The 12279-nt window shown below is 38.7% G+C and overlaps 1 protein-coding gene across 6 annotated transcripts in view; it reads left to right on the top strand.

Annotated features, from left to right (window-relative positions):
- Positions 1–12279, top strand: part of MTR (5-methyltetrahydrofolate-homocysteine methyltransferase) — a 129657-nt gene that overhangs the window by 32615 nt on the left and 84763 nt on the right. For 3 of the 6 annotated variants that reach the window (XM_070364872.1, XM_070364871.1, XM_070364873.1), the window contains 6 exons: positions 125–219; positions 3532–3632; positions 4653–4714; positions 5768–5835; positions 7938–8017; positions 10635–10747. In XM_070364872.1, the coding sequence (XP_070220973.1) occupies positions 125–219; positions 3532–3632; positions 4653–4714; positions 5768–5835; positions 7938–8017; positions 10635–10747 (519 nt within the window). Of the gene's footprint in view, positions 1–124; positions 220–3531; positions 3633–4652; positions 4715–5767; positions 5836–7697; positions 7837–7937; positions 8018–10605; positions 10748–12279 lie in introns of those variants that run through there. The other 3 variants (XM_070364874.1, XM_070364876.1, XM_070364875.1) reach the window with 3 other exon arrangements.

The following is a 12279-nucleotide window of genomic DNA, read 5'->3' as shown; positions in this document are numbered from 1 at the left end:
TGTTGCCTTAGTGCTACAGTTCTCTTTCATGTTTGTTTGTTTTTAAAGCTTCTTAGTTTTATTTTGTTTTTGAGACTGTATTCTTAAGTCTATGTGGTTGACTGAGTTTACTTTTTGAATTCAGATTTCAGGGACAATTGTTGATAAAAGTGGGCGGACTCTCTCTGGCCAGACTGGGGAGGCATTTGTCATCAGCGTGTCTCATGCAGACCCACTCTGGTGAGTGATCATTCTTTCCTGCCTCCATTCCTTTTGGGGTTCATCTCTTCTAGTGACTACAGCCTGTGACCTGGGAGCGAATTGCTTCTTCATATTCCCTCCGTATCACTTGTGTGAAATATCGACTTTCCTTGAGGTATATTCTGACTGCCCTGAGGACATCAGAAGACAACCTAAATGAATCAATTTGAGTTACTGGGAGAGTTCTTATACTCCTTGGACAAGCCAGAGAGTTGCCTTTTTGTCTGTGAATGTTCCCCTTATAGTTTAAGACTGCCTTGGCCCAGTAAAAACACTTTAAATCTATTATCAGCACTTAAAAACAGCAAGGTTTTTTCACTCTCTGCTTGTGGAGCAACCAGAAACAGCCTAGCTTGGAATAAGGTGAAACAGCCTAATTTGGAATACAGTAGGAATTCGAAAACTTAGATTTTTATCTTTAAAATTAACATGGCCGGGATTTTCCTGGTGGTCCAATGGCTAATGCTCTGCACTTCCAATGCAAGGGGCCTGGGTTCAAACCCTGGTCAGGGAACTAGATCCCACATGCTGCAATTCAAAGTTCTGATGCTAAACCAGAGATGGAAGATCCCGAGTGCAGCAACTAAGACCCATTGCAGCCAAAAAATATATAAATATTTTTAAAAATTAAATGGCTTTTGCATTGTATTTTAAGATATCTCTATATTTTTCTGATCAAAATGGTGATGAGATGGAAGCTCTTAGAGTATACACAGTTTCTTCCTGTGCCTTGTCCATGCGTGGACTACCTCTGCCTGGAGGCTGTGCCTGCCCTGCATTCTCACCCCCACACATGAGCCTTTTAAGTCCATCCCTAGGGTCCTCTCCAGGGACGCTTCCCTCGCTTACCAGCCCAGGTCAATGTTCTTCTCAGAGTGCTCTGTGAACTTTTATTATAGTGTTGGCCATAAAAATAAGAGTCGTAGACGTTTATTGGGAGTTTGCTGTGTGCCAGGCTCAGTTCTAAGTGCTTTATGCTCTTTTAATTTTGGCAACAACACCTTGAGGTAGCTGTTTGCTCTTCAGATCTTTTGTTTATTTTTTTTGAGTTGGGTAGTTTTCTTATTGTTGAGTTTTAAGAATTAAAAAAAAAAAACCAGCAACTTTGAATACCATATATGTGTTTTACAAATATTTGCTCCCAGCCTATGGCTTGTCTTCTTATGCTCTTAAAGTCTGCTCTTTCATTGGACAGAGTTTTTAATTTTAGTGAAGTCCAGCTTATCAATTTATTTTTCTTTCATGGAACCTACTTTTGATACTGTATCTAAAACTCATTGCCAAACCCATGGTCACATAGATTTATCTCTTGTGTAATCTTTATATACATATTTATATCTTTAATAGTTTTGCAATTTACAGTTAACCATGTTGCATTAATTTTATGAAAGATGTAAGATGTGTGTCTCGATTAAGTTGTCAAATGCGAATGTCCAGTTGTTCCAGCACTGTTTCTTGAAAAGATAGTCCTTTCTCCATTGGATTGCCTTTGCTTCTTTGTCAAAAGTCAGTTGATTATGTTCCTAGATTCTATTCTGCTGCGTTGCTCTGTGCTCTCATCAATACCAGAGGTTCCTTTAGCTTTTTAATGCATCTTGAAGTCGGGTAGTATCAGTCCTTCAACTTTGTTCTTCTCCTCTAAGAATTGTATTAGCAGTCGTTTACTTCTTCATGTAAACTTTAGGATCAGTTCATTGGTATTCACAAATAATTTGCTGGATTTTAATTGATGTGTGTGAATGTATATAAAATTGGGGAAAATTGAGGTCTTAAGTATAATGAATCTTCCCGTTCATGAACTTAGGATATATCTCCATTTATTTAGATCTTCCTTGATTTCTTTCATCAGAGTTTTGAAGTTATACACAAGTATTTCATTTGTTTTGGTGCCATTGTAAATATGTTATGTAAACTGTTATGTTTTGTATTTCAAATTTCAATTGCTCATTGCTAGTGTTTAGGTAAACAGTTAACTTTTGTATATGAACCTTGTACTTTACAGTTTGGGTTCAAAGAGCATTTTAGATGATTCTTTGGAATAGTAATAGATAGTCTTACCTGTGAAAAAAGACAAATTTGTTTCTTCCTTTCCAATCTGCATACCTTTTATTTTCCATTTTCTCTTAATTCCCTCTTAGGACTCCCAGCATGACCTTTAGCAGGAGGTGAAAGAAGTCATCCTTACCTTGTTCCAGATCTTGTGGGAAAAACATTTAATTCTACATCACCAAATAGATGTGCTTTATCCAGTGTGAGAAGTTTTCTTCTGTTCCTAGTAAACTAGGAGTTTTTTTTTTATCACAAATGGCAGTTGTGAATTTGTTAAATAAACTTTTTATTGTGGAATAATTTCAGATTTGCATAAAAGTGGCACACATGGTACACAGAGTTCCTGTGTGCTCTTCAGCTAGTTTTTTTTTTTTTTTAATCTAGTTTTTTCTAATGTGACATCTTGCATTACCTGTGATACTTTCAGCAAAACTAAAAGCATATTACTGTTATCTAAACTCACACACTTTATTTGGGTTTCAAGTTTTTCCACACTGTTCTTTTTCTGTTCCAGGTCTAATCTAGTATATCACATTGCACTAAGAAATCATAATAAAGGGAAAAAAAGTTAAATATGAAAAAATAAAAGATGACATAGTCCCAGTCAAGTTAATTCTTGAATTCCTGAAGGCCTTGGCAGCTCCCGCTGAGAGTGGCTTTGTAGGGGTTTTAGCAGCTCTGCTTTGATCTGTTTTGAGTCGCAGTAAGTTTCATTTGCAAAACACAGAGCTCCTTGGTTACAAGTAAACCCACTTAATTTATAAGAGGACAAATTCTAAGTCCAAGATCATGTTGCAAGTCAGTTGGATCAAGGGCCAAGTCTTGGTCTTCTAGACTCCCAAAGTGGCTTCCATATACCATTAATATTCCATCTACCTGCAAGATCTTTCTTTTTCTTTCTCTGCAGTATTGCTTTCCAATCAATGTTTATTAGTGGTGGTAATTTGCAGACATTTTTGTTTCGTGGTATACCAGTGATGAAACTGTGAACTTTTTTTTTTATTTATAGTGTGGATCCTTAAGCTGTAAGATCATCTGTTGGAGACATGGGCGGAAATATTTAGTGCTGCAGGGAACATCAGTGAGGTGGCTTTGACTGGAGCTGAATTAAATGTGCTTCAAATCAAGAGATTTATTATCTGCTTGGTTTTAAATATACTCCTTTCCTCATCATAACTTTGTATGTGTATAAATATTTAGAATAAAAGAGGGTGCTTCTAATCTCTTCTTTTTGTTTTTCAGCATTGGATTAAATTGTGCTCTGGGTGCAGCTGAAATGAGACCTTTTATTGAAACAATTGGAAAATGTACAACAGCTTATGTTCTCTGTTATCCCAATGCAGGTATGTGTTTCAGGGGAGTCATACATAGGAGAATCCAGATACACAAGACCTGAGTAGATAGGGAAGCAGATCTGGATTAAAAGAGTTTGTTTTGTAGATCTTAGGATATAGTCAGCTTTTAATAGGAATTTTTTAAATGAAGAATACTTGGGTCTGGACAACTGTTTCCGTCTAGATATGAAAGAACAGTTTGGCTCAGCCTGAAAGTGTCAGAAGTGGACAGAGCTTGGGGGAATGAAGCCTCATTGCTTAACTGACCAGAGTCTTGGAATTGGTGACAGTGCTTGCCATGTGGGCATGGCCAAAGTGATGGGCGCAAAGACCCTGTGTGAGAGCCCTCTTTGTTCCCCTGTATCAACAAATGAGCAGATAAAGAACCTGTTACTTTTCCTCTTTTTAAGTTAGGACTTCAAATTTATGGTATATAAAAATTCCTAAGATAAATGTAGACAACTGTTAAGCTGTCCTTTTAATATTGATAATCCATCCTGGGTTAACCAGATTTCCTGGTGTATGTTTTTGAGCATTAGGAATAAGATAACTAGAAGTGGATAATAAATAAAACAGGAAATTGGGTGATTAGATGCTGAAGTCTTACTTGGGAAAACTTACTTGAAAGGGGATGGGCTGTGTTTTGGTTGTTTTTAATTGCATGCCTGGTGCTTGATAGTTCAAAGGATGTGTGGTACTCCCTCAAACCTTGCCCCCTGGCAGCTAGGTGACTAGAATTAATTTCCTTTATAGGAAGGGGAGGGCCAGAGGTAGAGGAATTCAGTCCCATGTAGTAGTGAAGCTTTTCTTTGAAATGGAAAAGAAATAATGGTATTTATTTTCCTCTGTGATTTTGTTGTTGTTTGATATGTTGTCTCTGTACTTATGTTTAATATGAATTGTTATTTTTTTAAGTAATCTTGCTTTAATTATAAATAAAAAGTTTGCTAACCTTTTAACCTAAAGCCTTTACAAATACTATGTCTGTTTGTGAAAATTTCCAGTAATGGTTGAAATATGCTTTCTTAGGTCTTCCCAATACCTTCGGTGACTATGATGAAACTCCCCACGTGATGGCCATGCATTTAAAGGTCACGAATCCTCTTTCACTTGGTTTTTAAGAGATAAAGAAATGGAATTTTTGATTTAGAATATTTAGATGTAGACTTTGCCTCTAAAGAAAACCCAATATATAAGTATATATAAGTATATAAGAAATAAAAGCTTAAGATGAATGAATATGATGGAGGCAGAGGAAGGGGCTTGCTGTCAGCATCCCTCTCATAGTAGAAACAAGTGGATTCTCAGTGAGGTCAGACCCAAACTAACTGAAACTCATCCTCTGAGCACTCCCAAGTGGTCTTCTCCACCCACAAAACTGCTGGGTGGCGTTGACATCTCTTTGCTCCCCATTGTCATCGCCCCCGCTCTCGTTCTCTCCATACACCTTCCATCTTTGAAGTCCTGGTTCACAAAACCGTATTGCCCACAACTCCTCCTTATTTCTAACCCCTGGGTCTCTTTTCCTCATTCCTTGGATTTTTAGCTTCTGGCTTATTGACATTGTCTCCTCTTCTGACTTAATTCTTATGATTTCAGTACCTTATGTAGATGCTCTTTTCAGTACTGTCACTTCTCAGTTCCTTGAGTTCCCTCTCGGTTATCTTTTCCTTCAGACCAGCTGTGGTTAAACTCCCGACCCACATTATGCATTATGTAACCTCTATCACTTGCGATCATTGGAGTACTTGAAATGTGGTTATTGTGACTGAGGAATTGAATTTTTGATTTTTTCAACATTTGAATTTAAATTTAAGTACTAATAACTTAGATGTTATTGGAAAATACATTATTCAGTTCATATTCATTCTGCTCAGCATATAGGTAAAAGAAATTTTTATTATGATCAGATAGGCAGATGTCTCATTGCATTTCATCTGAACTGTTCTCTGCTTTTAAGTATCTGAGTCTTGTGAAGGCTTTATATCTAGAGTCAAATATGTTTAGCTCTCTTTTAAATGTAAAATTAGTTATTCAGGAAATGTGGATGGTGGTGAACTTAGAATTGATGCTGAATTGATGGTGAATTGATGGTGGTGAACTTAGAATTCAGATGAGCTCTCTGAAACTTTTTCTAAATGCAGGATTTTGCTGTTGATGGCTTGGTCAACATAGTTGGCGGATGCTGTGGTACGACACCAGATCATATCAGGTGATAATCACTTCTAAGTGTTTAATTTTTTGTTATGGGATGAATTGTGTCCCCCTCAAAATTCATAGATCGAAGCCCTAATCCCCAGTTCTGAATGTGACAATAGTTAGAGGTAGGGTGGTTAAGCAGGTAATTAAGGTAAAATGAAGTCATGTGAATAGATCCTGATCCAGTGTGTGACTGGTGAGGACACACACACACAGGAGGGGACCCTGTGAAAGCACAGGGAGAAGAGGGTCATTTAGAAGCCAAGGAGAGGAAACCAGTCCTGCTGACGCCTTGACCTGAGACTTCTAGCCTCCAAAACTTTGAGAAATGAATCTTGCTGTTTAAACTCCTTAGCCTGTGGTATTTCATTATGGCAGTCCTAGCAAACTAGGATACTTTAATTTTTATGAAGTACAAAAATAATAAAATGAAATCCCATGTGCCTAAGACGTACTTTTCATAATTTTCAGCATTTTGCTATTCTTATTTTATCTATTTTCTAACTTCGTTTTCCCCTTTAGATGATTATAAGCAAATGCTAGCTATCTTAACACTGTACCTTTAAATACCTGATTAATATTCCAGTGTTTACTTCCAGTGCTCAAGGAAGGACAGCTTATATGTGGAGAAATACCTGCCTCCACTAGATTCTTTCATGGACAGAAAAGACAGTAAGCGGCAAGCACATTGAGGTCAAGAAGAGTATCTTCACCTCACCTGGCACAGTCACCGCTTAATCCAAGTTGTTGAGGGTTAAGGAAGGGAGTGTGAGACAGGACATGGTGAAGGGTATGGTTAAGTCCCTGCAGTTTCATGATTAATCCTCTTATAAAGAGGGTCGGAATTGAAAAACAATTGGAGTGAAATATAGTTGAGGATTGTTTCTGTTTTTTTTTTTTTTCCTAAAGTGACTGATGATCATATTTTGAGCTAGTCACCTGACTGTTCTGCATCTGTTTCATACCTATAAAATATTCACTTTGTGAATTGCCTAATGTTGCACTGCTTTTGTTGACCTCTGTGATAGACTCTATTAAGAGTCTATAATTTTTTAAACATCTTTTAAATACTATCTGAAAGCTATTAATAGTTGAGGATAGCTTATCTTTGGATCTCTTTTTGTTTTTAAGGTTATCGCCTCCTTTATAGGGCTTCCCTTGTGGCTCAGCTGGTAAAGAATCTGCCTGCAAGGCGGGAAATCTGGGTTTAAACCCTGGGTTGGGAAGATCCCCTGAAGAAGGGAAAAGCTACTCCCCACTCCAGTATTCTGGCCTGGAGAATTCCATGCACTGTATAGTCCATGGGGTCACAAAGAGTCGGACATGACTAAGCCACGTTCACGTTCACTTTCTTCCTTTATAAAAAGAGTTGCTTCAAAAATACCTGTGTGTGTGTGTGTGTCTGTTTATCTATCTCTGTATATGTATATTTGCTGCTTTTATTTTGTCATTCACATATTAATTTGGGGGGCTGTAGTGAATGGTTCATACTGGTCCTGATCAATTTAGTAGAGCAGGCAGATTTTTCAAGGCTGAATAGAGACATATTTCATTGAAGCCGAGAAGGTTCCAAAGAGTATGAATAACTAAAACAAATTTCCAGGAGTAGTTATTTTGGAGTTTTAGTGATGTCTTACTCTGAATCCTCTCTACTGTGTGTGTGTGTGCTTGAAAAAAAATACCTAAAGGATTTAATTTCCTTTGCTCTAGGCATCTCCTCTCCTCTTTGTCTTCCTTCTCAACAATGAAGCCTTTTCTTTCTTTTAAATTACTGTGTGGCTAAAGGACATCTTCAGGTTTGGGAAAGGTCGAGGAGATTTGCTGTGTGCATTTGTGTAAACTGTCTCATATCTGTAGGTGCATGTTTGTAGGTTCACGTCTGAGCATAGAAACTGGTCCAGTCCATACACAGCAGATGGGACAGATACAGAAATGTGAAATATTATAGATTCAGTTTCTGCATTACTGAGAGAACTAAAAAGCACAATTGCTGCTGCTGCACATTTGGAACTAGGTATATAATTATGTTAAACAGACTTAATATCATAGCTGGAAATCAGCTTAATTGAATTTTGTTCTGAGTTAATGGATATTGTGTTTTCTCTTTTAACTCAGAGAAATTGCTGAAGCTGTGAAAAACTGTAAGCCTAGAGTTCCACCTGCCACTGTTTTCGAAGGGCATATGCTACTGTCTGGTAAGTTGTAAAGGTGTGATTTTTTTATAATTTCAGAAATCGTTTGTAGATTAAGTTTGTATGTTTAGTCTACGTGGTAGTGATGTTTATGTCAAGGAACTTGTTTATTAGGTCAAAGAAGACTATGTGTTTTTCTTGGCACTTAAATTCTGGCAAAGAACCCATTGTGTTTTTTAGGGATGGGAGCAGGAAGATACTTCAGGGAAATGTGAAGGAAGGCACAGGTAGTGCCTTTGGTCAGAATTATTGTGCACTGCTTTGAAAATGTACGTGGAGCACAGCCTAACAATTTTAATTGTCAGATTTGCTGCTAGTTGCTAAAAAATCTAGCCCAGGCTCAAGGTTTTTTAATGATGGTAGTCTCTTCCTAGAAAGTTTTATGTGCTTCTAAAATATCATTGACCTGCTCTTATGTTGAGTATGTGTTCAGGACTTTACAAAGAGTTGTAATATCTATTATTTGTTTTGTTCTCAACAGCCCTGTGGGGTAGGCAGCTTCCCTTTTTCAGAATAAGCTTCAGTGTTCAAAAGATTGTTGGTAAAATAGGTTATCATGCCAACAATTAGAAAAAAAGCTTTAAATTTTTTATTTTTTCCCACAACACTTTAATGTTGTATTCTTAGAAAATATCTTTAAGCAAAAAGGAAAATGTATATACAGTTTCTTAGAGAACCTGCAAATAGCACACACGAGGAATTCTGCACCCTAACTGAGAATTTAACATTTCTCTAAACTGATGTATTTTTGTTCCATACGTCTCCTAAGAAAAGTGAAATAAAGTACAAGTTACAGTAAAAGTAATAACTACTTTTTTCACTCTGAACATACTGCATAGAATTAATCCCAGTGAGTGAGATGAAGTTGAGTTAAAAATATACCTCTTCAGTCTACCCTTTTTTTCCTTTTTATTCTCCAGAAGATAGGATAAAACTAGAAGAAGAGGGATTTGTGATTTATGATACACCCCCTACCCTGAAAAGGGGGCTTTTATTAGAGAGAGGTGTGGTGGAATAGTTTATTTCATCCTCAGATCTTACTTCGGCCAAAGTGTAAGTTGTTCAGTTGTGCCCAGCTCTTTGCGACTCTGTGGACTGTGGTCTGTCAGGCTCCTCTGTCCACGGAATTCTCCAGGCAAGAGTACCAGCGTGGGTTGCCACTCCCTTCTCCAGGGGATCTTCCCCACCCAGGGTTTGAACCTGGGTCTCCCATATTGTAGGCAGATTCTTTACCATCTGAACCACTTCAGCCAAGGACTAAGTTAAAATGGTTAACCTTCGCCACAGTTGAAATAGGAGATAACCATTTAGTTACGATTTTAAAAAGAGTTTCTATATGTAAGAATGAAAGAATTCTTTCTTCTGATTTGAATTTCATGTGCTATTTCTAAATTGTTTTAAAAAAACACCTTCAATCAGATTTTAGAAGAATAACATCAAACATACTCTTTTTAATTGTTCTTTTATAAATTGCAGGCTTGAGAGCAAATGTAGTTTTTCTGTCAGATGCTTCACATTCATAATAGATCAGAAGTGCTTTGTGTGAAATGCTTTTAGAGCAAGGCAGTAGGGCCTCTCCAGCATTTAAATGTTGGCAGCCTGCTTGTGTGTCCTGGGAACTCCAGGTTCTAACTAAAGATCAGGGATGCCCTGAGGCTGGCATGGGGGAATGAGGCCGTGAGGATGGTACCAATGGGGAAGGAAATCACTGGCCCGAACTGGGAAGTGATAGTCTTCCAAGCCAGGGAACAAAAGACCTGGAGCCCTTTCGTAAGCTGAAGCCTCCGAGACAAGCCCCCTGGGGTGCTGACTAAAATGGCTGTACAGGCTTGCATCCTGGGGCTGACTGTCCCCAGAGCCTGCCTGTGACCATCTAGCAAGGCTTCTGCTCCTAATACTGTAAATATTAAGTAGAACAAAAACAGTTAAAGGTCATTTCCTCTGGTAGTACTTTATACTGCATGTTGCTTTTTTCCTCAGTGTAACATATCCATAGTAATTATCTGATATTTGCCGCTAAATCAGCCTTTAACGGGAGATGTTATTGTCCCTTGACAAATAAGGAAGGAGGAGCAAAAAGCCTAAGTGGCTCGCCCAGGGTCAGCTGTCTCCCAGTGTTCAGCCCGAGTCCTTCCTAGTGACCCTGTCTGGCCTTGCTGATTATTGGTTCTTGCCCTCTGGATCAAAGAGATGAGATAAAACTCTAAATACACTGTTGGTAGGATTAAGAAAGCTTACTCCATCTGGCTTCGAGCCCATGTCTGAAGGGACAGCTGGGGAGCATTCCTTTAGATTCTAACCTCATGGCTTTTGCCCCAGACTCTTGGTTACATAAGAATATGATGATAATTTTGCTTTGTTACTCAGAGCTGGTTACGATTCAGCTCTTTAGAGAAATTTGCAATTTCCAACCCTGAAATATTTCTTCTTTTGAGAGTTCTGGTTATAAACGTAGAGACTTGTACCGTGTTTAAATATCCCTAGGGGAAAAGGCCATGCCTAGCTAGTCAGATGGGATGTGGCATAGAAACTTCTTTTCTATCTCATGACAACATTTGTTTTCTGTCTCTTGTCTTTACATGTATTTTCAGAAAATTTTCAAAATACTTCTCCTTTTAAGGTCTAGAGCCCTTCAGGATTGGACCATACACCAACTTTGTTAACATTGGAGAGCGCTGTAACGTTGCAGGATCCAGGAGATTTGCTAAGCTCATCATGGCAGGAAATTATGAAGTGAGCATCATTAATAAGACCCTTGAGGCATCCGCCATGTATTTTGGCTAAGACAGCATGTAAACAAAGCTGCTCTGCCTTTGATAGCATTGTTAGCAGAGCTACCAGACAGTGTGAGAATGGTAAAGTGTGTTTGCAGCCGGCCAGGCTGGTGGGAGGATGAGGCTTCGAAAAATCAAAGCTGCTCTTGTTGATATTTGTTAAAAAAATGCACTCGAGGTATGAAATGGGATGAGATGGGAGGGACCCAGGTTCTAGCTGTTTCTATTAATTGTGAAATTTTAAAAGTTTGAAGATACTGTTCATTTCAGCTTCTCACAAATCCTTGAAAGAAATGGAGAGCCAAGAAAATTCCTATTTATATTCTCATGACCACATCAGATACTGACCAGCATGGTATTATTGATTCTATTCACTGTAAACTACAATAAACAAGCAAACACAAAAGAAAGAATAGGCCCTGCTTTGAAAAGTTTTGCCCTAGTGTTCTTAAACTTGATCATTCTATGAATGAGCAGAATTTAATCCAGAGAGAGCCCACCATGGACAGACTTCTTTTTTCTTATGCAAATATGAAGTTAAATCACGGAGGAATCTGATCTGGGCTTTAATGATTTTATTTTTTTCATTAACCTTCTCTCATTTTAAGATTTTAAAACCTTTAGATCTTCAGCAACCAGTATCAAAGTAGACTTAGTTTTAGTCACAGAGAAAGTGTGCATTTATCATCCTTTGCTGCTGCTGCTGCTAAGTCGCTTCAGTCGTATCCAACTCTGTGCGACCCCATAGACGGCAGCCCACCAGGCTCCCCCATCCCTGGGATTCTCCAGGCAAGAACACTGGAGTGGGTTGCCATTTCCTTCTCCAATGCATGAAAGTGAAAAGTGAAAGTGAAGTCGCTCAGTTGTATCCAACTCCTAGCGACCCCATGGACTGCAGCCTACCAGGCTCCTCCGTCCACGGGATTTTCCAGGCAAGAGTACTGGAGTGGGGTGCCATTGCCTTCTCCTTTATGACTGTGTTAATGAGTGCTCTGTGGTGTCCCATGGAGATCTGCTCTGCGGGTACTTCGGTTATGTGGTTATATGGTTCCTGATGGTTCCCATCTGTTTTCTTCCCTTCATCTCTGCTACTGCTCAGCCAGCACGTCCTGCTGCTATGATCTCCCCAAGTTCAAAAGCTTTCATGGTGTGACCCCATGGACTGACCCCCAAAAAAAAAAAAAAAGCTTTCATGGGGTGGCTTTTTTTGCACATGGGATTCAACCCAAACTCCCTAGGCCATCATCCAGTCCTCTCCAGTTAGATACCAACCTGCCTTCTGTCCTGATCTGTCATCTGAATGTTCCAGGAGGCTTTCTTCTGCCTCCGGGCCTTCATTCATGTCTACTCTTATGAAATCCCTATGACCGTTCATGGTGGTATAGAGTTCTGCAGTGGCGGTGTTCTCTTTATGTTTTGATAATTAAAACCAGTCTGTGGTGTCCTTTTCAGTCTCAGATTTGATAGATTTGCTACTGAGAGCAGACAGCG

The sequence above is a fragment of the Bos mutus genome, chromosome 28 (genome assembly GCF_027580195.1).
Source record: "Bos mutus isolate GX-2022 chromosome 28, NWIPB_WYAK_1.1, whole genome shotgun sequence".
Classification (NCBI taxonomy): domain Eukaryota; kingdom Metazoa; phylum Chordata; class Mammalia; order Artiodactyla; family Bovidae; genus Bos; species Bos mutus.
Note: the sequence above shows the minus strand (reverse complement) of the source record. Positions and strands in the feature narration are given on the sequence as shown.